The sequence below is a fragment of the Nyctereutes procyonoides genome, unplaced genomic scaffold (assembly GCF_905146905.1).
Source record: "Nyctereutes procyonoides isolate TBG_1078 unplaced genomic scaffold, NYPRO_anot_genome, whole genome shotgun sequence".
Lineage (NCBI taxonomy): Eukaryota > Metazoa > Chordata > Mammalia > Carnivora > Canidae > Nyctereutes > Nyctereutes procyonoides.
Window position 1 is genome coordinate 88,784,467 of NW_026575140.1, and position 26,829 is coordinate 88,811,295.

General features: G+C 42.8%; 1 protein-coding gene across 3 annotated transcripts in view; it reads left to right on the top strand.

The window, feature by feature from the left end:
* Positions 1-26,829, top strand: part of LOC129497083 (beta-galactosidase-1-like protein 2) — a 63,753-nt gene that overhangs the window by 28,140 nt on the left and 8,784 nt on the right. For all 3 annotated transcript variants that reach the window (XM_055305573.1, XM_055305574.1, XM_055305575.1), the window contains 6 exons: positions 7,556-7,637; positions 8,729-8,793; positions 20,074-20,158; positions 20,688-20,825; positions 21,401-21,481; positions 22,138-22,244. In XM_055305573.1, coding sequence (XP_055161548.1) covers positions 7,556-7,637; positions 8,729-8,793; positions 20,074-20,158; positions 20,688-20,825; positions 21,401-21,481; positions 22,138-22,244 — 558 coding nt within the window. The remainder of the gene's footprint in view (positions 1-7,555; positions 7,638-8,728; positions 8,794-20,073; positions 20,159-20,687; positions 20,826-21,400; positions 21,482-22,137; positions 22,245-26,829) is intronic.

Genomic DNA, 26,829 nt, shown 5'->3' on the forward strand with positions numbered 1-26,829 from the left:
AAGCAATCTATGGAATGGGAGAAGATATTTGCAAACGATGTATCAGATGAAGGGCTGGTATCCAAGATCTATAAAGAACTTATTAAACTCAACACCGAAAATCCAAATAATCCAGTCAAGAAATGGGCAGAATGGGCAGCCCGGGTGGCGCAGCGGTTTAGCGCCACCTTCAGCCCAGAGCCTGATCCTGGAGACCCGGGATGGAGTCCCACGTCGGGCTCCCTGCATGGAGCTTGCTTCTCCCTCTGCCTGTGTCTCTTCCTCTCTGTGTGTGTGTGTCTCTCAGGAATAAATAAATAAAATATTAAAAAAAAGAAATGGGCAGAAGGCATGAACAGACATTTCTCCAAAGAAGATGTAGCAATGGTCAGCAGATGCGTGAAAACATGCTGAACATCACTGGCCACCAGGGAACTACACATCCAAACCACCGTGAGATCCCATCTATCATCCCCCAGTGAGAATGACAAAACTTAACAAGACAGGAAACAACAGGTGTTGGCGAGGATGTGGAGACAGGGGACCCTCCTGCACTGTTGGGGGGAATGTGAGCTGGTGCAGCCACTCTGGAAAATAGTCTGGGGGTTCCTCAAAGAGTTAAAAATAGAGCTGCCCTATGACCCAGCAGTTGTACTGGTTGGTGTTTACCCCAAAGATACAGATGCCGGCGATCAGAACGGGCACCTACACCCAGAGTTCTAGCAACAGTGGCCAAACTGTGGAAGGAGCTGAGGTGTCCTGCGACAGGTGGAGAGAGATGTGTGTACAGCTACAGTGGAACGCTAGCCTTCGGAAGGGATGAACACTTGCCACTTGCTTCGATGTAGGTGGACCTGGAGGGTGTTATTCTGAGGGAAATAAGTCAACCAAGGAAGACAGTTGTCCTGTGGTTTCACTCATGTGAGGAATATAAGAAACAGCCCAGAGCGTCACAGGGGAAGGAGGGAACGGGAAGTTGCCAGAGAGGGAGAGAATCCGTAGAAACTTGTAACGGTAGGAGGCCTACTGAGGGTTGCTGGACGATGGGGGACGAGGGGACTTGGTGATCTGGTGATGGCGTGAAGGGGGGCGCGTGATGTGACGGGCACCGAGGGCTCTCCACGGCTGAAGAGTCACGAGCGCCGTGGCGTGCTACGTGCTGGCAAATTGCATTGAATAAAAAAGGAACCCGCTGCCCCTTGCGCTCGTTCTGCTCACCTCTCAGGCTTCCCGCCTTTCCCAGGAGTTGGGTGGAAGCAGACCACCCTTCCTGCCCGACAAGCGGCTCTGGTGTAATTGCAGGAACCGTTTACCTCCCACATTTTGTGACCCACAGGCCCAGGAAGTTGGCCGTTCTCCGTGCTCAGGGCCGCAGTCTCAGTATTTTATCTTAAAACAGATCCGTGTCTTCGCCTTTTCTCTTTATCTTTGAACGTAGAGGCCTTAAAGGCTCACCTGCAACAAGTATGGCCACAGACTGGCTAAACCAAGATTGACTAGAACTTGCCATTGACCAAAGTGCCGCCAGCAGTTGTGCGTGTTCCCTGGTCATCCTGTGGGTGGGTCCTCAGCGTGTGGTCACCCTGAGCGTGCGGAGGAGGGCGTCCGTCTGCTCTCTGGCGCACTGGCCAGATTCTCTGATGACTAGGGCTCGGGTCCTTTTTTTTTTAATAAATTAATTTTTATTGGTGTTCAATTTACCAACATACAGAATAACACCCAGTGCTCATCCCGTCAAGTGTCCCCCTCAGTGCCCGTCACCCACTCACCCCCACCCCCCGCCCTCCTCCCCTTCCACCACCCCTAGTTCGTTTCCCAGAGTTAGGAGTCTTTATGTTCTGTCTCCCTTTCTGATATTTCCCACACATTTCTTCTCCCTTCCCTTATATTCCCTTTCACTATTATTCATATTCCCCAAATGAATGAGACCATATACTGTTCGTCCTTCTCCGATTGACTTACTTCACTCAGCATAATACCCTCCAGTTCCATCCACGTTGAAGCAAATGGTGGGTATTTGTCGTTTCTAATGGCTGAGGAATATTCCATTGTATACATAAACCACATCATCTTTATCCATTCATCTTTCGATGGACACCGAGGCTCCTTCCACAGTTTGGCTATTGTGGACATGGCTGCTAGAAACATCGGGGTGCAGGTGTCCCGGCGTTTCATTGCATCTGAATCTTTGGGGTAAATCCCTAACAGTGCAATTGCTGGGTCATAGGGCAGATCTATTTTTCACTCTTTGAGGAACCTCCACACAGTTTTCCAGAGTGGCTGCACCAGTTCACATTCCCACCAACAGTGCAGGAGGGTTCCCTTTTCTCCGCATCCTCTCCAACATTTGTTGTTTCCTGCCTTGTTAATTTTCCCCATTCTCACTGGTGTGAGGTGGTATCTCATTGTGGTTTTGATTTGCCACTGATGGCAAGTGATGCAGAGCATTTTCTCATGTGCTTGTTGGCCATGTCTATGTCTTCCTCTGTGAGATTTCTCTTCATGTCCTTTGCCCATTTCATGATTGGATTGTTTGTTTCTTTGGTGTTGAGTTTAATAAGTTCTTTATAGATCTTGGAAACTAGCCCTTTATCTGATATGTTATTTGCAAATATCTTCTCCCATTCTGTAGGTTGTCTTTGAGTTTTGTTGACTGTATCCTTTGCTGTGCAAAAGCTTCTTATCTTGATGAAGTCCCAATAGTTCATTTTTGCTTTTGTTTCTTTTGCTTTTGTGGATGTATCTTGCAAGAAGTTACTGTGGCCAAGTTCAAAAAGGGTGTTGCCTGTGTTATCCTCTAGGATTTTGATGGAATCTTGTCTCACATTTAGATCTTTCATCCATTTTGAGTTTATCTTTGTGTCTGGTGTAAGAGAGTGGTCTAGTTTCATTCTTCTGCACGTGGATGTCCAATTTTCCCAGCACCACTTATTGAAGAGACTGTCTTTCTTCCAGTGGATCGTCTTTCCTCCTTTATCGAATATTAGTTGACCATAAAGTTCAGGGTCCACTTCTGGGTTCTCTCTTCTGTTCCATTGATCTATGTGTCTGTTTTTGTGCCAGTACCACACTGTCTTGATGACCACAGCTTTGTAGTACAACCTGAAATCTGGCATTGTGATGCCCCCAGAAATGGTTTTCTTTTTTAAAATTCCCCTGGCTATTCGGGGTCTTTTCTGATTCCACACAAATCTTAAAATAATTTGTTCTAAGTCTCTGAAGAAAGTCCATGGTATTTTGATAGGGATTGCATTAAACGTGTAAATTGCCCTGGGTAACATTGACATTTTCACAGTATTAATTCTGCCAATCCATGAGCATGGAATATTTTTCCATCTCTTTGTGTCTTCCTCAATTTCTTTCAGAAGTGTTCTATAGTTTTGAGGGTATTGGTTAGGTTTATTCCTAGGTATCTTATACTTTTGGGTGCAATTGTAAATGGGATTGACTCCTTAATTTCTCTTTCTTCAGTCTCATTGTTAGTGTATAGAAATGCTATTGATTTCTGGGACTTGATTTTGTATCCTGCCACGCTACCAAATTGCTGTATGAGTTCTAGCAATCTTGGGGTGGAGGCTTTTGGGTTTTCTATGTAGAGTATCATGTCATCGGCGAAGAGGGAGAGTTTGACTTCTTCTTTGCCAATTTGAATGCCTTTAATGTCTTTTTGTTGTCTGATTGCTGAGGCTAGGACTTCCAGTACTATGTTGAATAGCAGTGGTGAGAGTGGACATCCCTGTCTTGTTCCTGATCTTAGGGGAAAGGCTCCCAGTGCTTCCCCATTGAGAATGATATTTGCTGTGGGCTTTTCGTAGATGGCTTTTAAGATGTCGAGGAAAGTTCCCTCTATCCCTACACTCTGAAGAGTTTTGATCAGGAATGGATGCTGTATTTTGTCAAATGCTTTCTCTGCATCTAATGAGAGGATCATATGGTTCTTGGTTTTTCTCTTGCTGATATGATGAATCACATTGATTGTTTTACGAGTGTTGAACCAGCCTTGTGTCCCGGGGATAAATCCTACTTGGTCATGGTGAATAATTTTCTTAATGTGTTGTTGGATCCTATTGGCTAGTATCTTGTTGAGAATTTTTGCATCCATGTTCATTAGGGATATTGGTCTGTAATTCTCCTTTTTGGTGGGGTCTTTCTCTGGTTTTGGAATTAAGGTGATGCTGGCCTCATAGAACGAATTTGGAAGTTCTCCATCTCTTTCTATCTTTCCAAACAGCTTTAGTAGAATAGGTATGATTTCTTCTTTAAACGTTTGATAGAATTCCCCAGGGAAGCCATCTGGCCCTGGACTCTTGTGTCTTGGGAGGTTTTTGATGACTTCTTCAATTTCCTCCCTGGTTATTGGCCTGTTCAGGTTTTCTATTTCTTCCTGCTCCAGTTTTGGTAGTTTGTGGCTTTCCAGGAATGCGTCCATTTCTTCTAGATTGCCTAATTTATTGGCGTAGAGCTGTTCATAATATGTTTTTAAAATCGTTTGTATTTCCTTGGCGTTGGTAGTGATCTCTCCTTTCTCATTCATGATTTTATTAATTTGAGTCTTCTCTCTCTTCTTTTTAATAAGGTTGGCTAATGGTTTATCTATCTTATTAATTCTTTCAAAGAACCAACTCCTGGTTCTATTGATCTGTTCCACAGTTCTTCTGGTCTCAATTTCGTTGAGTTCTGCTCGAATTTTAATTAATTCTCTTCTTCTGCTGGGCATCGGGTCCATTTCCTGTTTTTTCTCTAGCTCCTTTATGTGTAAGGTTAGCTTTTGTATTTGAGTTCTTTCCAGTTTTTGAATGGATGCTTGTATTGCGATGTATTTCCCCCTCAGGACTGCTTTTGCTGCATCCCAAAGATTTTGAACGGTTGTATCTTCATTCTCATTAGTTTCCATGAATCTTTTTAATTCTTCCTTAATTTCCTGGTTGACCAGGATCTTTTATCTTTTAGCAGGATGGTCCTTAACCTCCACGTATATGATGGCCTTCCAAACTTCTTCTTGTGATTGAGTTCTAATTTCAAGGCGTTATGGTCTGAGAATATGCAGGGGACGATCCCAATCTTTTGGTATCGGTTCAGACCCGATTTGTGACCCAGTATGTGGTCTATTCTGGAGAAAGTTCCATGTGCACTTGAGAAAAATGTGTATTCAGTTGAGTTTGGATGTAAAGTTCTGTAGATATCTGTGAAATCTATCTGGTCCAGTGTATCATTTAAAGCTCTCGTTTCTTTGGAGATGTTGTGCTTAGAAGACCTGTCGAGGGTAGAAAGAGCTAGATTGAAGTCACCAAGTATAAGTGTATTATTATCTAAGTATTTCTTCACTTTAGTTAATAATTCGTTTAAGTATTTGGCAGCTCCCACATTCGGGGCATATATATTGAGGATTGTTAAGTCCTCTTGCTGGATAGATCCTTTAAGTATGATATAGTGTCCCTCTTCGTCTCTCACTACAGTCTTCGGGGTAAATTTTAGTTTATCTGATATAAGGATGGCTACCCCTGCTTTCTTTTGAGAACCATTTGAATGGTAAATGGTTCTCCAACCTTTTATTTTCAAGTTGTAGGTGTCCTTCTGTCTAAAATGAGTCTCTTGTAGACAGAAAATAGATGGGTCCTGCTTTTTTATCCAGTCTGAAACCCTGCGCCTTTTGATGGGGTCATTAAGCCCGTTCATGTTCAGAGTTACTATTGACAGATATGAGTTTAGTGTCATCATGATATCTATTTAGTCCTTGTTTTTGTGGATTGTTCCACTGAACTTCTTCTTAAAGGGGAATTTTAAGAGTCCCCCTTAAAATTTCTTGCAGAGCTGGTTTGGAGGTCACATATTCTTTCAGTCCCTTCCTGTCTTGGAAGCTCTTTATCTCTCCTTCCATTTTGAATGAGAGCCTTGCTGGATAAAGTATTCTTGGTTGCATGTTCTTCTCATTTAGGACCCTGAGTATATCCTGCCAGCCCTTTCTGGCCTGTCAGGTCTCTGTGGAGAGGTCTGCTGTTACCCTAATACTCCTCCCCATAAAAGTCAGGGACTTCTTGTCTCTTGCTGCTTTAAGGATCTTCTCTTTATCTTTGGAATTTGCAAGCTTCACTATTAAATGTTGAGGTGTTGAACGCTTTTTATTGATTTTAGGGGGGGATCTCTCTATTTCCTGGATCTGAATGCCTGTTTCCCTTCCCAGATTGGGGAAGTTTTCAGCTAGGATTTGTTCAAATACATATTCTGTCCCTCTGTCCCTTTCGGCACCCTCAGGAACCCCAATTAAACGTAGGCTTTTCTTCCTTAGGCTGTCATTTATTTCCCTTAATCTGTCTTCATGGTCTTTTAATTGTTTGTCTCTTTTTTCCTCAGTTTCCCTCTTTGCCATTAACTTGTCTTCTATGTCACTCACTCGTTCTTCCACCTCGTTAACCCTCGTCCTTAGGACTTCTAGTTTGGATTGCATCTCATTCAATTGATTTTTAATTTCTGCCTGATTGGATCTAAATTCTGCAGTCATGAAGTCTCGTGAGTCCTTAATGCTTTTTTCTAGAGCTACCAGTAGCTGTATAATAGTGCTTCTGAATTGACTTTCTGACATTGAATTGTAATCCAGATTTTGTAACTCTGTGGGAGAGAGGGCTGTTTCTGATTCTTTCTTTTGAGGTGAGGTTTTCCTTCTAGTCATTTTGCTCAGTGCAGAGTGGCCAAAAACAAGTTGTATTGGGAAAAGGAGAGAAAGAGAGAGAAGGAAAGAAAAGAGAAAAAGAAAAAAGAAAAAGAAGAAAAAAGGGAAAAAAAGAAGAAAAAGAGAAAGAAAAAGAAAGAAAGGTGAAAAAAACGGGGGTGGGGGAAGCAATCAGAAATCAAAAAGAAAAGAAAAAAGAAAAAAAAAAACAAAAAAACACGGGGGAGTATCTTCTGATTCTGTAGACTTTAAGTCCCTTGACTTCCCCTGGAACTGGTCCGTCCAGCTGGTCTTCTGGGGGAGGGGCCTGCTGTGCTGATTTTCAAGTGTGAGCACTTGGGGGAGCTGATCTGCCTCTGCCTGGTGCAGGGCTCAGTAGGGGTTGTTTACCCCGTGAGGCCCCAGGAGGAACAACCCCAGTGGCGGGGCCAGCTCTGGAGCCCTGGATTCAGCTCCCGCAGTAGCTCCAGAGCTCTCCGTCTGCAGGGCCTGGAGGCTCCGGGCGGGGCCGCTGATCTGCTCAGCTCGGGGCAGGAGCGTCCTTGCTGTCCTGGGCCCTCCCGGCCTCTGCCTGTCCCGGGGGAAGGCCGGATCCTGGGCTGTGTCCTGGCGTAGGGCTCGGGTCCTTAGGGGAAGGCGCTGGGCTAAGGTGGGTGCGAACCGTCCCCTGCTTCTTCCTCTAGGCGGGACATTTGCATTGTCAGTTTGGTGTCCCCGAGCATGGCTGAGGCAGGGGTGACATTTTTGTTCCAATTTACTAACTTACAAGTAGTTGGATGGGGAATTCAGCCTTTTTCTCCACTTCCCAGTATCATTCCAGTATTTTTATCACCATGATTTTTCTTCCTAGAGAGAAGGCATCCCATGGGACCAGAGACAGTCCGTTTACCTTACCGACTTTCTCCCCAGGCCCTGGTTACGAGAGGGATTAAGGTGTTGCTTATGACCGGAGATGACGGAGAAGCGCTGACCAGAGGCCACTTGACACAGGGTACAACTTCTCTTTTCTCTGTCTCCTGTACCGTGAGGTCGGAAACACAACAGCGGTCCTTCTGATGCTTTTATTTCTCCATTTCCCATGCATGAGGCCCCATAGGTTTTTTGGGATTTTTGTTTTTAAAGATTTTATTTACTTGAGTGAGAGAAAGAGAGACAATGTGAGTAGGGGGAGGGGTAGAGAAGCAGATTCCCCGCTGAGCGCAGAGGCTGATGCCCCGATCCTGGGACCCCGAGATCGCAACTGGGGCTGAGGTCAGCCGCTTCCCTGCCTGAGCCACGCAGGTGCCCTGGGGCCCCATAGTTTTTAGGAAAAAGTGGTGGGGCTGAGGTAGGGAGCCAGTGCTTCCATCTCCACGTCAGCAGCCATTACGTCCAGAGCAACAGCAACGCAGAGCACTTGCTCCGTCCTCTCCAGTGCTTAGTGGCCAGAGTGGGGCCTGGCCGGGGTCAGCGTAAAGAACAACAGGAAGTGGAGACAGCGGTAGAGAAAGGGCTGCCTCGGCCTGAGCCCAGGAGCTCAGGGGGCAGATACGCTTGGGGAATGAATGTGGTAGATAAACATGGAATCAGATCATAAGGAGGAAATGTGGACTGATACTTAGGGAAATGGAAGGAGGTTGACAAGCCAAGAAGTAGAACGGGAGGGCAGTGCCCCTGGCCCTTCCACCGGCTGCCTGTCAGGCGTGTTGTCCTCTGCTGACGGCCCCCCTTTGGCGCCCCTCATCTTGCAGGAAGGCAGGTCAGTGTTCTGAGTTGGAAGCCAAGGAGCCTGCAGTGAAGCCCAGGTCCTTGGCTGGTCACCCCTGGGCTGTCGCTCCACTTGGCCTTCATGTATCATCAGCATAGTGGGACGTACTCCACCGCCCTTCTCACTGTCTGGGGCTCATTTAAATGCTGAATGAAGGGAGGCATGTGAAAGCACTTTGTCTGAAGCAAGTGGGCATCAGCTTCTTTAGTGCTAACCTCCATGCATGAAGTGTTCACAGGAAGAGCGTGAGGGCCCTGGGGGAGGACCTGGAAGCGTGGGGCCTCTGCCCAGCGGCGCCCGTGCAGGACCTGGCATGATACCCCTTCCCTCCACAGCACTCTCCACCGTTCACATGAGACACATAAAGAAAGAGACTTACGACACGCTCTTCTCACTCCAGGTAAGGACATTGCAGAGACGGGAGCTGTTCTGATTCTTGCTCATGCGAGGAACTTTTAGCTCATTTTTTTGGGGGGGAGGGACATTCTCATCAGGGATTAGTTCAATGAAAACTTGGATTTGTTAGACCTTTGAAATGCCTGCACTCGGTGGTTTGCGGTGGAACTGAATAAAACCCCAGTGCTTACAATGCCTGGCCCATTGCCCCGTAGAAGGACATGGAACGAGAAGCATTGCCTGCCAGCAGGGCAGCATCAGTAGGAATCCTCACAGCAGTCCTGGGGGTTTGCCCGCCCAAACTGATAGCTCGGGTTTCAGGGAATGGGAGTCCTCCTGGCGGAGAAGCCTCAGTCTCGTGAGAGGAACCAAGTGGTACCCCTGTCACAGCCCCATGGGTGCAGATTCTGGGTGTCCTACAGGGAACTCTTGGTTCCAAGATACACTGCAGGCAGGAAGCTGTGTCTCTAGTTGGATTTGTCTAGGATTATAGTCGTCCAACCCAGATACAGTTTGCTAATCGGAGGCCATTTTAACCAGAACGATCTACCTGATAGCGTGGATAACATTCTGCCTTGATCTGGTTTTCAAGTGGACCTGAAGTCAGTTTGCATGGGCCAAGACAGAGGTTTATGTTAACCCTTCATTCATGGCCCCATCCACCTGTAACTACTTCTGATCCAGTGAGAAAGACATGGGTGTAAATAAACATAAGATAGGAAATGCTACTTGTAGTAAAACTATTAGTGGGTAACTGGAGATCAGAGGGTAGCATTGGCTTCTAGCATCAGCTGAGATCCGTGGTTACTTGCTTCACTTTGCACAGGACTGAGATATGTGGTATTAGGAGCAAAAAAGCATCTGTTAGTTGCCGTCCATATAAAATAATGCCTGGGGTTCTAAAAACTGTCAAATCCCTGATTCTCCTCCCTGTAGTCTAAGACAGCAGAGATTTAGAGAAGAGTACAAAGGGATGGGTATCCAGCCTTCAGATGACTGGGCCAAAATCAGGAAGCAGTACAAGTAGCTGAGAGACATGCAGGGGTTGGGGCGAGTGCACTCCAAGAGAAGAGGAGGAGGGACTGTAATTCCCAGCAGAGTCCACACTAAAATAGATGCTAATAACATTGATCATGGAAGAAGAATGAGGAGGCAATAAAACCGGTGGAATCCAGAGTTAGAAGTGGTAAGCTGTCTGTAATTAGCAAAGTGCTGAAAATGAGGTCATTTGTTTATTCATTGAGTCAGCCAGTAAATGTTTTTAGCATCTACTATGTGCCACTTAGGCACTTTTCAGGTCATTGTGTATAAAGTAGTGAACGAGGGCAGCCCTGGTGGCTCAGTGGTTTAGCGCCTCCTTCAGCCCAGGGCGTGATCCTGGGGTCCCGGTATCGAGTCCCACGTTGGGCTCCCTGCATGGAGCCTGCTTCTCCCTCTGCCTGTGTCTCTGCCTCTCTCTCTCTCTGTGTCTCTATGAATAAATAAAATCTTAAAAAAAAATAAAGCAGTGAATGAGATCTCTAAAAGCAGAGGTTTTGGAGCTTATATTTTAGTGATAAGAGACAGACAATAAACAAATGAAGGCAAATGTAGAGTATGAGGTAGTAACAAGAGCTAGAAAAACATTAGATGATAACATTTATATACATTTTTTTACCTTATTATTCTTCCCAATTTTTTATGTTTCTTTTTTTTTAAGATTGTATTTATTTATTCATGAGAGACCCAGAGAGAGGCAGGGACACAGGCAGAGGGAGAAGCAGGCTCCTTGCAGGGAGCTAGATGTGGGACTTGATCCTGGGACCCCGGGGTCACGCCCTGAGCTGAAGGCAGACACTCAACCACTGAGCCACCCAGGGATCCCTTCATGTTTATTTCTTAAATCACCATGTAAAAACCTATTGATCTTATTCTCATTTTGTAGATGAGGAAACCGTGGTTTAGAAAGGTTGAAGTACTGATTTGAGATCACATGTGAATAATCATGAAATAGAATAACCTGGGCTTAAACCCAAAAGTTCTCCCTCCAGATCCTGTGCTCTTCTCACTTTCTTATATCATCCACCATTAAGTTCCTTCTGTGGTGAGGGAGCAGTCATAGGAATTAAGTAGTGAAAGTTCGTTGTAATTTATTTTCAGTGCATTTCTTATGTGAGAAAGTGAACACGAGAGAAACACAATTCTTAGGACAGATGTAACCGAATATGGGGAGAAAGCAGAGCTTTTGAACACCTCGTTTGTTTTTGTCCTCTCGGTCAAAAAGCTGCTTCTCTGACTGGACAAAGTAGAGCCTACATAGTTAAAGGGGAACGAAAGCGTGAAGTGGATGAGAAGTTAGATGTTTCAACTTTAGATCAGAATGAGCACACTGTTTTGAGTGGGTCCCTCGTGCCAGGTCCTGTGCTAGGCTCTGGGTATAGACTGGTGATCAAACAGGTGTCTTCCTTGTCCTTGTCGGGGCTCTGTCGTTGGCTCTGTTCTGACTGGTATCTGCTATGTCACAGTAGGCTGAAGTCAACACAGAGTAATTATAAAGTCCCTGCATTAAAATTAAAATTAAGAACAAAACAACAGCAACAAAGCTGAAATACCAAAATACAGACAGGAAGAGATCCATTCTGGTAACAGTTTATATGAAAGACACTTAGGATGCTATCGGTGGCAGCCTTCACGTAAGTCAAATCTGTGGCATCTACTGCCAATAGTTTTGAAAGCTTGAATTTTATTACTATGAGTGACTTTACAACATTTCTTCATAGTGGTAGGAGCATGTTTGAAATATTTGTTTTTCTGCTCAGAACGTTGTGCCTTAGGAGATATTTTGCTGAAGTGAAATGCTTCCAGGAAATATAAATCAGGATTTCTCTAAAAATGAATGGAAGGAACTGAGAGTGTAGTTTGGAGTGAAGGTGTTTGGAGGGACACAGGAGACTCTTGAACTCCCAAACGTCCAGCCACCCGTAAGCAATTCTCTCTGAAACAGGTCCAGAAACTAGCTGAGTGACTATACATACTGTGAGAATGAGAAAATACCCACATCAAAATAGGTGAGAAAGGCTAGACACATTCTCACCATAAACCTCACCCCCATACAGTGCCACAGTCGAGAGGGAATCCCTAACCCCTAGCTACTCCCTGAGGAGTGAAAGACTGGGACCACACACTGAGCACCCCAGCTTTCAAGACTTCCATTGGAGGTGTGGTCTTCCAAATACCTAGCTCTGAAAGCTGTGCCATGAGACCCACAAGACTATAAGAAAAGCAGTTGTGGTCTCGTGAGCACTAATCATGATTGACCCCCACCCCCACCCGTCAGGACTTAACACAGAGGGAAAGGCAAAATCATCCATCTTCCAGTCAGTCCCTGAAGAGGTACATCTGCATACTTTAAAAGTTGCTGCCTGAAGGCCAGCCTTCTAATTTCACGGGCCACTAAAGGCCGGCTGCAGTCTTCCCAGTCCTGGAAAGCTGGTAGACACTTCTCGCACCTTCTTTTCAGTTCACTCTCATAAAATCAAGTCCCCAGAATCTCCGTGGAAGGAGCTTGTGAACACATCTGGGACCTAGCTTTTGCAGCAGTGACCTGAGGAACAGGCTGCTGGATCACCTGGTTCTAGTAGCCAGTGGGGCCTGTGCTCATGGGTACTGCAGCAACAGACCAAACAAAAAGTCCTTAACAAGCACAGAAGCACCTCCTGCCCACACTGTGGCTGTGTATACCTGGGCCCAGAACAGAGGAACAAGCTACAATGTGCCCATCACCCTGTGTGTCCCTGGAAGGAGCTTGCTGATTGTCATCTTCTCCTTTGGAACATGGTCAGTTCTTGGCACACACTCAACTACTGCGAGCCATTAAAATACAAAAAGATTGCTTGGACAACCACACAAGTTTGAGAGGCAGCCAGGAACTTAGGTTGGGCTGATCTCCTACGTGAGATCATTCTGTCAAGCGGGGGAGGGAATGCTATTTTATCTAAGCACAGAAAGTGACAGAGTCAAAGAAAATGAAAGAAACAGAAGAATAAGCTCCAAACAGAAGAAGAAACTCCAGAAACAGATCTTAATGAAATGTAAATAAGTGTTTGCCTTATAGAGTTCTAAATAATCATCATAGCGATACTTACTGAGGTCAAGAGGGCAATGCATGTGCAAAGTGAGAACTTTCAGCAAAGTTCCAAACAAATCATAGAGCTGAAGAATACAATACTGAACTGAAAGAGTCAATAGAGAGGCTCAATAGAGACTCGATGAAGTGAAAAAAATGGATCTGCAAACTCGAAGACAGGGCAGTAGAATTCATCCAATCTTAAGAGAAAGAGAAAAAAGAATGAAAAGTGTGCTGAAAGCATAGGGGATTTATGGACATCTGGGCTCTTGCCATAGTTTGGCTATTCTGGAGATTGCTGCTATGAACATCGGGGTGCAGGTGCCCCTTCAAATCAGTATGTTTGTTTCCTTTGGATAAATCCCCAGCAGTGCAATTGCTGGGTCGTAGGGCAGGTCTATTTTTAAAATTTGAGGACCCTCCACACATTTTCCCAGCGTGGCTGCACCGGTTCACATTCCCACCACCAGTGCAAGAGGGTTCCCCTTTCTCCACATCCTCTCCAACATCTGTTGTTTCCTGAGTAGTTATATTAGCCATTCTGACAGGTGTCAGGTGGGATCTCATTGTGCTTTTGATTTATATTTCCCTAATGATGAGTGATGTCAAGCCATGTGTCTGTTGGCTATTTGTAGGTCTTCCTTGGAAAAAGGTTTGCGATAATTTGTTCAAATAAACCTTTTGTCCCTCTCTTGCCCTATTCATCTTCTGGGGCCCAATTATCTGGATATATTTTGCTTTTATGGAATTGCTGAGTTCTGAAAGTCTCCTTTCACGATACAGGAGTTGTCTTTTTTCTTTTCAGCATCCTTATTTTCCATCATTTTGTCTTTAATTATCAGTGACTCTTTCTTCTGCCTCATTTATCCTCGCTGTTAACCCCTCGATTTGTGACTGCATCTCAGTAATGGCATTTTAAATTTTGGCCTGATTAGATTTATTATTTATTTATTTATTTATTTATTTATTTATTTATTTATTTATTTATTTATTTTTATTTTTTTTATCCCCAGCAGTGCAATTGCTGGGTCTGATTAGATTTTAGTTCTTTTATTTCTATAGTAAAAGATTCTCTAGTGTCTTCTATGCTTTTTTTCAAGCCCGGCTAGTATCTTTATAATCATTGTTTTATTTATTTATTTATTTATTTATTTATTCATTCATTCATTCATTCATTTAATAAATTAATTTTTATTGGTGTTCGATTTACCAACATACAGAATAACACCCAGTGCCCATCCCGTCAAGTGTCCCCCTCAGAGCCCGTCACCCACTCACCCCCACCCCCCGCACTCCTCCCCTTCCACCACCCCAGTTCGTTTCCCAGAGTTAGGAGTCTTTATGTTTTGTGTCCCTTTCTGATATTTCCCACACATTTCTTCTCCCTTCCCTTATATTCCCTTTCACTATTATTCATATTCCCCAAATGAATGAGAACATACACTGTTTGTCCTTCTCCGATTGACTTACTTCACTCAGCATAATACCCTCCAGTTCCATCCACGTTGAAGCAAATGGTGGGTATTTGTCGTTTCTAATGGTTGAGTAATATTCAATTGTATACATAAACCACATCTTCTTTATCCATTCATCTTTTGATGGGCACCGAGGCTCCTTCCACAGTTTGGCTATTGTGGACATGGCTGCTAGAAACATTGGCATCAGGGATTTAATCAATATGGATATAAGTAAAATGTCTGAACTATAGTTTTTGTTTTAAGATTTTATTATTTATTCGTGAGAGACACAGGGAGAGAGGCAGAGACACAGGCAGAGGGAGAAGCAGGCTCCCTGCAGGAAGCCCAATGTAGGACTCGATCCCAGGACCCCGAGATCACAAGCTGAGTCAAAAACAGATGCTCAACCACTGAGCCACCCAGGTATTCCAGAACTACAATTTAAAACAATGATTATAAAGATACTAGCCGGGCTTGAAAAAAAGTGCATTGTAATCATTGTTTTAAATTGTAGTTCTGGAATACCTGGGTGGCTCAGTGGTTGAGCATCTGTTTTTGACTCAGCTTGTGATCTCGGGGTCCTGGGATCGAGTCCTACATTGGGCTTCCTGCAGGGAGCCTGCTTCTCCCTCTGCCTGTGTCTCTGCCTCTCTCCCTGTGTCTCTCACGAATAAATAATAAAATCTTAAAACAAAAACTATAGTTCAGACATTTTACTTATATCCATATTGATTAAATCCCTGATGCCAAGTATTACCTACTGTTCTTTCTTTTGGGGCAGATTTCTTGGTCTAATCATTGTTTCCAGAAGGGAAAAGAGGAATGAAAAAAAAAAAAAGAAAAAAAAAACAGTAAAAACAGTGATAAGAACAACAACAACAAAAACTTCAGGAGGTGTTTCTGGTACATGCTGTGTACACTCTGCTCTTGTCTTTTGGCTACTCTTTCCACTGGTCCTTGCACCACAGAACTCTTCCTTGCTTGTAGTGGTTGTAGTGAGAAGTGTTTGGACCTTTAGGTAGGTGTCCTTCTGTTTGTCGAGATAACCCTGCAAAAGAGAGAAAGAAAAGTAGAAAAAACACAAAGACAAACAAAAATCAAACAAAAAAGATTGGTCCAAGACAAGAGAAAAGGAAACGGAACAAAAATGCAAACAGATATAAAAAATAAGCTATAAATAAGCCTGATTCTTTTTTTTTTTGTAAATTTATTTATTTATTTATTTATTTATGATAGACAGAGAGAGAGAGAGAGAGAGAGAGAGAGAGGCAGAGACACGGGAGGAGGGAGAAGCACGTTCCATGCCGGGAGCCCGACGTGGGACTCAATCCCAGGACTCCAGGATCGCGCCCTGGGCCAAAGGCAGGCGCTAAACCGCTGAGGCACCCAGGGATCCCCAATTAGCCTGATTCTTAAAAAGAAAAAAGGAAGAAAGAGAAGGGAAAGGAAAAGAGAGAGAGAGAGAGAGAACAGGAGCCTGACCTGAAAAATAAGAGAAGGAAACAAATGGACCAACAAATGAACAATAGATTATAAACATTGATACAAAAATATAATAGTAAAGAGAAATATATATATATATATTTATAAAATAAAGGGTAAAGAATAAAAAAATTAAGAAATGTAAAAAAATTTTTTTCAATTTTTTAAAAATAAAGAAAACAGGACAAAAAAAAAAAAGGAAAGAAAGAAAAAGGAAGCAAGCCTGGTCCTATTTCCCCTGGAAGCTGATGTTTTGGAGCTTTCTTTAATCAATAGACTTGGTAGATGTGGTGGCTTGTGCTGTTCTGAGGGAGAGGCCTGCTGGGCTGGCCCACAAGCTGGCTGGCCCTTGTGAAGATGCTCCTGCCAAGTGCAGGGGAGCAGGGTTTAGTGTAGGGGACTCCAGCCCCCACTGGGGGTGCTCTCTGATGTCTGACTATGCTAGTGGAGTAGAGGAGGGGGGAGTGGTGGAGGAGCAAGAGTATGGGGTCACCCTACCCTCTTGTCCGTGAGGAGCAGAACTCCAGGCCACCACTGTTCAGGAGGACCTTTTAGAAAAGCAGACAATGTCCTGTGCCCCAGGCTTTCATCGGTTCCCTGTCCTTACCCTCTCTGTGCCTGGGCCATTTGCACACCCAGCACCACAGGTCTCTTGCATTTTATCTCTGGCTGGTGGCTGGAATTCAAAACTCCAAGTTTTAAAGTCCAGGTGAGGTGTGGGCCCACTCCTGTGCCCCAGAGGAGAGGCTCCAGGCATTCCCAGCACCATCCTGACCCCAGAAAGCTGTCGCACAGTGTACACAGAGGCTACAGTTTATTGTAATGCTCAGCAAAAAGCTGGAACCAGGTTGGGCATCTGCACTCAACTTAGTTCCCTACTCTCTTCTGTTCCAGAAAAACGGTCACAGAGGCTTGAATCTATGGTGGCAGATAGGGAAAGTGGTGGCCAGGTTACCTGAAGTCTGCTCCTGTCTCTGCTTTCTGCTTAATTCTGCCACAGAAAAGCAGCCACTGGGTGTGCAACACAGGATTTAAGCCTACGTGACTCACAGCAAAACGTTGTTGAGGGATTTTCTGCCCTCTGCACACACCTCTGACCCTACTATTGAGCACCGCTCAGTGGCTCCCCGCTTGCCTTTTGTCTTTGGAGAGGGAAAATACGTTCTTCCAAATGGCCTCTGGGAAGGAGAGTGATCTTCCTGTGCAACCCTGAGCATCTCTTCTTTGTGGCTTATTGTGCAGTCCTGACCCTCTGGGCTCTTTCCCATTTTCTCCCTCTTCCTGACTTTGCTCTGTGCAAAGAGTCCCCTTCCCTTTGTGGTCACACAGCTGTCCTCTTCCCAATCCAAACTTCACATCTGCCACGTTCTCTCCCTCCATCTGTGCAGAGTGTTTCCTTAATCGTCACATCTTCTTTCTAGGTGTTCCAAATAGTTGAACATTGATCTGGCTGTTTTTGAAGGAGGAGGCAAGTTCAGGATGCCCCTACTACCCTGCCATCTTACATCTGCCCCCTCCTTATGGCTATCAGATTTTTGAGCAGAAATCTTATAGGCTAGAAGGAAGTGGGATGGTATATTCAAAGTGCTAAAAGATAAAAACTGCCAACCCAGAATACCCTACCCAGCAAAAGTGTCCTTCAGAATAGAAGGGGAAGTGGACTTTGCCAGACAGACAAAGCTAAAGGAGTTCGGGGCATCTAAGTGGTGCAGTTAGGCATCTGCCTTCACCTCAGGTCATGATCCCAGTGTCTTGGGGTTGAGCCCTGTGGTGGCTTCTTGCTCAGCAGGGAGCCTGTTTCTCCCTCTCCCTCTGCCTGCCATTCCTTCTGCTTGAAATAAATAAATAAATAAATAAATAAATAAATAAATAAATAAATAAATAAAAAATAAATAGGAAAGCTAAAAAATTTCATCACAACAGACTAGCTTCACAAAAGTTGAAAGAAGATAAGCTGAAAGAAACGGTAAGCTAATTAGTAACAGGAAAAGCTAATTTGTAACAGGAAGACATATGAAAGTATAAAACTCACTGGTGAAGGTAAATGTATGGTTAAATTTAGAACACTCTAATGTCCTAGTAGGTAAATCAGTTTTAACTCTAGTATGAAGTTTAAAAGACAAAGGTATTAAAAATAATTGTCATTACAATAATTTTTTAATGATACACAAGATAAAATTATAAATTGTGACATCAGAAATATAAAATGTAGGGAGAGGGTTAAAAATGTAGAGTATGTGTTTGAAGTTAACCAACCTGTTACTAGTAGAATAGGTTGCTATCAATATGGGATGTTTTATGTAAGTCTCATGGTAACCAGAAAACAAAATCCTGTGGTAGATATACAAAAGTTAAAGAAAGGTTGATAAACATACCAATTCAGAAAAATCATCAAACCACAAAGGAAGACATTAAGAGAGGAACAACAAGGAAGGAATTACAAACAACCAGAAAAGCATTAACATAATACCTAACAATATTACACTAAATGTAAAATGGACTAAATCCTCTAATCAAAAGACACAGAATGGCTAAATAGGTTTTTTTTTTTTAAGATTTTATTTATTCATGAGATACACAGAGGGTGAGAGAGGCAGAGACAGGCAGAGGGAGAAGCAGGCTCCATGCGGGGAGCTTGATGTGGGACTCGATCCCGGGGCTCCAGGATCAGGCCCTGGGTCGAAGGCAAGTGCTAAACCGCTTAGCCACCCAGGCATCCCCGCTAAATAGGTTTAAAAAAAAAAAAAGAATCAACCATCTGTTGGCAACAAGAAACTCACGTCAGCCTTGAGGACACACACAGACTGAAATCAAAGGGATGGAAAAAGATATTCCATGAAGATAGAAGCCAAAACAAATCGGATGGGTAGCTATACTTATATCAGACCAAATACACTAAGACAAACTGTATCAACAGTCAGGAGATAACAAATGCTGGCAAGGATGTGGAGAAAAGAAAACCCTTGTATACTGTTGGTGGATACATAAACTGGTAAAAACCATTATGGAAAACACTGTAGAGGTTCATAAATTAAAAATAGAACTGATTTAGTATGATTTAGAAGTCTTGCTTCTGGGTATGTATGCAAAGGGAATGAAATAATTATCCTGAGGAGAGATCTGTACTTCTATGTTCATAGCCGCATTATTTACAATAGCCAAGGTATGGAGACAGCCTAAGTGTGTGATAGTGGATAAATACATAAAGAAAATGTGATTTTTATAAGTTTATGTATTTTGATGATGTATATGTCCATAAATGTGATTGTTTTATTTGTATATGTAGTATTCCATAGTGTGTGTGTGTGTGTGTGTGTACATAATGAAATCTTGCCATTTGCAACACTATGGGTAGATCTAGGGGGTATAATGCTAAGTGAAATAAGTCAGAGAAGGGCAAATACAATATGATGTCTCTCAGGTGGAGTTTAAGAAACAAAATAAATGAACAAACAAAAAAAGAAAACAAGAACGGACTCTTAAAGACCAGTGTGTTACACCTGTAGTTGCCAGAGGGGAGGTGACAAGGGTTGGGTGAAATAGGTGAAGGGAATTAAGCACACAGGATGAGCAGTGAGAAATCTATGGAATTTTTGATCATTATATTGTACACCTGAAACTAATAGAACATTTAATTATACTTGAATAAAAACAAAACACAATTATGGGAATTGAGAATTCTTATTTAATGGGATTTAAAATTTTTAGCATTTGTTTGTTGATCATTTTTAGTGCTTCTCCTGGGCCAGGCAATTCTTACTAGGCCTCTAATCTGGTCCCTGAAGGGAATGAAGAGATCCTTTGTTCCAGAAAGGGATATGTGGCTTTGGTAGTTGATTTTACCAAAGCCTGAGGGAGAAGTCCATTGAAACCCCAAGAGGAGGGGATCCCTGGGTGGCGCAGCGGCTTGGCGCCTGCCTTTGGCCCAGGGCGCGATCCTGGAGACCTGGGATCGAGTTCCACGTCGGGCTCCCGGTGCGTGGAGCCTGCTTCTCCCTCTGCCTGTGTCTCTGCCTCTCTCTCTCTCTGTGAAAAAAAAAAAAAAAAAAAAAGAAACCCCAAGAGGACCAGGGAAATGACCTGAGAAAAGAGAGTAGAACTCAGGGTGTGTGAGCCCTGGGGGGATGCTCTGAGTCATAAAGGGAGTTTGTGAGGACTGGGCCTTGCAGGTCCCTACTAAGCAATTCAAAGCTTTTAAACCGTAGCAAACTTGACTAAATGGACACTTCATTTTTCTCAGGGTCGGAGCCCCATACTGATGATGGTGTACACAGCAAGATCTTTGGATGGATGGGGCACTGCCCCCCATTCTGCAGATTCACATAGTGAGTACTTCCTAGATCCTTTCTCAGGAGAATAGAGACACAGATGGCACTGGTCTGCACTTGAGATTCAGGGCACAAGGCTGAAGCCCCCCCCCCCCCCCCCCCCCCCCCCCCCCCCGGTCATTAGGTCATTGTAATCACAATGGAAATTTGAGCAGTGTTTCCACTCTGATTGTATTAAAGCGATTAGAGTTGTTCTGACAGGGCAATTCAATGAAAGTGCGTTGGGTGGAAGTCGAGTGTTCCCTGGTCCCAGATTAGCTTCCTTGTCCTTCCAGGAGAGTTGACAAATACCATTAAAATGTGTTTTGAAGGTAAATATTCCCAACACCATGATTTTAGTTACTCACTGTGAGAAGCTACTAAGTACTTCAGGGACGCTGAAGTACTTAGACATATATTTACCTAAGACTAAGATGCATAAACAAATGTGTGATACGTGCAGTTTGAACAGCCCACAAGGGGCTATTAATGTTCCCAAATTTTAATTTTCTCTCCCATTTATCCTTTTCCTCCTACCTACGTGCAGTGTTAAAGAAAGAGGTACGGGAAATGTTCAATGCTAGTTTCTCCCTCAACTTCTATATGTTCCATGGTGGCACCAACTTCGGCTTCATGGGTGGATCTGCATCTTTGGATAATTACCTCCCTATGATCACGAGCTATGGCAAGTACTTGTGCCCCGCAGCTATCTCCAACCTAGGCCACCCCACCGTTTGAGATTGGAGCCTCCTCGGGTGGGTCTCTGGGAGCAATCTCCGGGACTGGAGGGAGGGAGGGAGGAAAGGAGTAAGGGAAGGAGGGAAGAAGGGAGAGAGGGAAGGAAGGTGGGAAGGGAAGGGAAGGGAAGGGAAGGGAAGGGAAGGGAAGGGAAGGGAAGGGAAGGGAAGGGAAGGGAAGGGAAGGGAAGGGAAGGGAAGGGAAGGGAAGGGAAGGGAGTTTAATTAGAAATTAAATAAAAAAAGAGAAACCACTGGATTGGAGTAGCCTTGGGCTCTCAGCCGGATTTACTCGATATCCGGGGACTGGGGTTATTGGCCTTCAGGTGAAAGCCCTGGGAGGTATGGCAGGTGTCTCCTGGTTTGGACTAATTGGGACACGGTATTTTCTTATCTAATGCCAAAAATTTTCCTTGTAAAGCTGTTTTAAGGATCTTTTTGCTTTGTACTGAGCTCTCATATCTTCCTTTGCTGCAGTTGGAACTTTCTTAGGGAAAATGACAGATTTCTTTATATTTTTCAGACTACGGGGCACTGCTGACAGAGAATGGAGAATATACTCCTGAGTACTTCTCGTATCAAGACTTTTTTAGCTTTTCTTTGGGTACCTACAGCAACCTCTCTGAATAATAACTCAGCCTCTCAACTGGTCTCTTATCCTGTGAAGAGGGGATTGATGGAATGGATAAGGATGGACTTTTGGGGAGATATCCAGTTTATTCCAGTTTATTTTACCATTAGGCCATGGGGGTTCACATATGCACAGAATACAGGACTCAGCCTCTAGTTACTCAGCATCTAGGGCCATGTTGCTTACTTGGCTGTGCATCGGAATCCTCTCTGGAACTTGTAGGGCCCATCCTGGCACTGTTTTTTTTTTTTTTTTCCAGCACTGTTAGATAAGTATGTCTTGTTTGAGATGGGGAAGAAGGACAGAACCTGAGCGTTCATATTTTCCCGTCGGACTTTAGGATAGTCTAACGAGCGGGCCGGGTTGAGCACTCTTGGTCCAGCTGTGGTATTGATGTGCCACGTCCTTTTCCCAGACAGCAGGACATCCTGCCTCAGAGCCTATAAATATGAAAGGATCCCACTCAGTTACTGCCTACCTTACGATTCTTCCCGGAGTTGGGAAAGCAGTACTGTGACTGACTGGGTCCCTCATTCATGGTGGTTTGGAGGTAGCAGAGTATGTGGTGGCCTTGAATGGGGGTGGAAGAGGATCTCAGAATGGTCCAATCTTCTGTTTTTTAATTGCAGGGATTCCCAAGCATCCCCAACCAGATTCTATACCTAAGGCTACATATAAGTCAGTGATAACACCATACTACATTTCCCTGTGGGATGTCATGCCCTACTTGGAGGAGGTAAGCATTTTCCGGGTGTAAAAGCATGGGATAGCCTTTGGACAGACAAGGGAGGAGGGAAAATATTAGCAAAGAATAGGGAGTAAATTATTGGGGAAGTAAAAGCAATTCTTAGCAGTTTTAATTTCTTCTCCTGATTTTTGTTTGTTTGTTTTAGTGTCATTTATTTTAGGTGTAACTTTTGAGAGAAGCACATAGTTGGAATTTGGTTTTACAAAATGAAATTTATCTTTCAAAAGAGAAATTACTCTGTTAATGATCTAGAATTATATCTGACTTAAACATTGTTCCATCATTTTAATCGAGGTTTGCACAATACTTCCTTCTTTTCGTGAATGAACTGTATTTTCTTTCCTTTAATTTCTCTATTTTATTTTTTTATTGTTTTTAATTTCTCTATTTTAGAAGCAACATTTACTGTATTCAGTGCTAACTAGTGATTATTTTTAGGGTTGTTTTTGCTTTGTTTTGGGGTTTAAAATTAGTTTCAGAGGTAGAACTTAGTGATTCATCAGTTGCATATAACACCCCATGCTCATTATGTCACGTGCCCTCCTTAATGCCCATCAGCCAGTTACCCCAAACTCGCACCCACCTCCCCTCCAGAGACCCTGTTTGTTTCCTAGAGTTCAGTGTCTCTTATGGTTTGTCTCCCTCTCTGAATTCATCTTATTTTATTTTTTCTTCCCTTCCCTTATGCTCATCTGTTTTGTTTCTTATATTCCACATATGAGTGAAATCATACAGTATTTGTCTTTCTCTAAATGACTTATTTTACTTAGCATAATACCCTCTAGTTCCATCCATGTCATTGCAAATGGCAGGATTTCATTCTTTTTGATGGCTTGGTAATATTCCATTTCAAATATATGTGTGTGTGTGTATATATATATATATATATATATATATATATACATACATACACACCACCTCTTCTTTATTTTTTATTTTTTTATTTTTTACCACCTTTTTTTTAATCATTCATTTGTTGATGGACATCTGAGCCCCTTCCATAGTTTGGCTATTGCAGACATTGGGGTGCAGGTGCCCCTTCGAATCACTATGTTTGTATCCTTTGGATAAATACCTAGTACTACAATTGCTGGGTGGTAGGGTAGCTCTATTTTTAACTTTTTGAGGAGAAAATAGCTACACTGTTTTCCAGGGTGGCTGCACCAGTTTGCATTCCCACCAACAATGTAAGAGGGTTCCCTTCTCCACTTCCTTGCCAACATCTGTTGTTATCTGACTTGTTAATTTTAGCCATTATGACAGATGTAAGGAGGTATCTCATTGTGGTTTTGATTTATATTTCCTTGACAATGAGTGATGTTGAACATTTTTTCATGTGTCTGTTGGCTATGTTATGTATTCTTTGGAGAAATGTCTGTTCATGTCTTCTGCCCATTTCTTGACTGGTTATTTGTGTTTTTGGGTGTTGAGTTTGATAAGTTCTTTATAGATCTTAGATACTAGCCATTTATCTGATAAGATGTTTGCAAATATCTTCTCCATTCCATAGGTTTTACAATTCAGAATAAGACACCCAGAACCAATCCAGGAATATTCAGAAAATTTAAATGTAAAGAAACAGTGTAAATGTTGCAGGATACTGGGAGAATTTCCTTTCAATAGCATAACCAAGAAGAGATCCCTCCTTTCTGAAGTTGGTTAGAATGAAGATCTAGGGTAATGATCTTTAAACTTTTGGTTTAGTAGAGGGACTCTCTTCAAACTCACTGCAGTGTTCAGTACATAAAGCACGCACTGGTTAATCAGGGGTGGTGGTTCTGACTCTCTGTACTTGAATCCTAAGGGTCTGTCATCCTTTCTCTAGGGGGGTACATAATAGGATGGCTCACATGCCACTTCTGACTTACCTGTAGGGTTTAAAGGGACATAGTTTGAAAACCATTTGCATATAGGAAAACCTGTGTAGCTATTCACACAATACTTAGTAAACAATCTTTGGGGAACTGTATTACAAAGATGCTGTTTTGGGGGAACTTCCAGTCTAATACAGAGGAGAGGTGAGTAGAGATTAGGGGTTGTAGGTCCCATGATAGAGGAATGAAGGCAGCACAGCATTGTCAAGGGAACATAGTATTGTGTCGTGCATAAACTCTGGGGCTAAGACTGGGATTGAATCTTTGCTCCAGTATTTACCCTGGGGTGGTCATTTAACCTCATTGTAAGTTTCCCTACTGGAAAATAAGGCAAATAATTGCACTTACTTCATAGGACTGTGGTGTGGATTAAGCAGCTAATATTTGAACGTGACCTGTAGTAAGTGCTGAGCATGTGCTAGCTGCTGTGTTATTACTTAGAGAGATGTTCAGCATGCTGGACAGTCACAGGATCCAATATTATATCCCAATTGAGGTGATTTTGAGATCCAAATGATTGAATAGAAGCTTAATGAGATGAATAGTAGGGTAGAATGGGGGAGGGAAAGGAATTTGAAGCATAGTGGAAACCATTTGTAAAGACATGGAAAGAAATGCATGTTTAGGGAATTGCAAATAGGATGAATGAAAAGTGTTTGTAAAGGAGTGCCAAGTAAGGGACTGGGCACCCCATGTTGGAGCGTCTTGTGGTTTTAAATGTTTTCTTATGGAATTTTGAAGACATGAATAAGTGGCAGTGAGAAAAGTAGTGAACCCCTATGTGCTCAACATGCACCTCAACCTTATTAATATGTGGCTAAACTGTTTCATTTATACCCATATTCCTTTTCCTCTACTATTTTTAAGATTAATTTAAGGCAGATCCTAGATATCATATAATTTCAACTATAATTAAACATGTATCTGAAAAGATAAAAACTCTTTTAAAAATACAACTACAAAATCATTATCATTCTTGATGATGATGGTGATAGTAGTAATAATCCCTAAAAGTCAGTGATTTCCTGGGAAATATTTAGTAACAGGGTCTCTAGAGGGAAAAACTCTGATTAGTAGTGTTTGCCAATTCCTGTGGTATAAATATTCCCACTATGGTCATTTCAAGACTCTGGCATGACAATACTGCATACAGAATTAAAATACAGGGTTGGGTAGAAATGTGCACAGTTGTCACTCATGAGCTGGTACAGACTGGCTGGAGCACACCACCACTGAAAATCATAAAATTTCCAGTGTTCAGATTTTCCCAATTATCTCATAACATTTTTTTGCATTGATTTGTTAATATCAGGATCCCACTGAGGTCAGCCACACATTGCATTTAATTGATACGTGTCTTAAATCTCTTTTCATCGAAAGATGTCTCTTCTTTTTATTACATTTATTTGTTGAAGAGCAAGATTATTTGTACTATAGAATTCCCTACATTCTGGGTTTTGCTAATTAGATCCCCATGTATCTGGGAACATGTCTTTATACTCCCCACATTTTTAGTAAACTGGTCTAGATGCTTGATGAAATTTGAGTTAGGTGCTTTTAAAAAAATTGTTTGCAAGTATACTTCATAGGTGATGCTGTTATATTTTTATGCATCATATCCCAGGCACGTAATGGCTGGTCATTTCTGTTTTCATAATTGACCAGTGGGTTTAGGAGTATTAGCCCTGTTATCCACAAACAAGTTTCCCATCAGCCTTTTACCTAATGGTTTTAGCAGTCATTGACAATTATTAACTTTATCCGATATTTCATTAAGGCTTTCAAAATAGTGTCATTCTTTTTAAAGATTTATTTATTCGAGAGAGAGAGCAAGAGAGTGGTTGAGTGAGACACAGACGGGGAAGGAGAGGGAGAAGCAGACTTCCCTCTGAGCAGAGAGCCTGATGTGGGGCTCGATCCAGGATCCTAGGATCATGACCTGGGCCCAAGGCACATGCTTAACCAACTGAGCCACCCACGTGCCCCAAAATAATGTTATTCTAATTTAGTCATTTATTCTGCATTTATACACTTGAATTCCTCTATGTAGAAAAACTTTTCTTCATGAATTATCTCGTTACCTTAATGTACAGTTTGTAAAGAAAAGTTAGGACAGAAGTTCAAGGATTTTCTCTTATCAAATAATGGATTTATTCTTGGATATCCTCCAAAAGTGGCCAGTGAGGGGATTCCTGGGTGGCTCAGTGGTTTAGCACCTGCCTTCGGCCCAGGGTGTGATCCTGGGGTCCCCGGATCGAGTCCCGTGTCGGGCTCCTTGCATGGACCCTGCTTCTCCCTCTGCCTGGGTCTCTGCCTCTTTCTCTCTCTGTGTGTCTTTCATGAATAAATAAATTTTTTTAAAAAGTGATTGATGAAGTTATTTTGCTCTTGTTTTTATTTGATTATAAACTCACAATTTAAAAATTTTTTATTTTCAATTGAAGTATACTTGACATATAATATTATATAAGTTTCAGGTGTGCAAGATTCTGATTTGAAAATGGTAGACAGTACAAAATGCTCAGCACAGTGAGTACAGTTACTGTCTGTCACCATACAAGGTTATTACAGAATTGCTGACTATATTCCCTATGCTGTACTCTTTATCCCTGTGACTTATTTATTTATTTTATACTTGGAATTTAATACCTCTTAATGGCCTTCACCTATTTTCCTCAGGCCCTCCACCCCCTGCCATC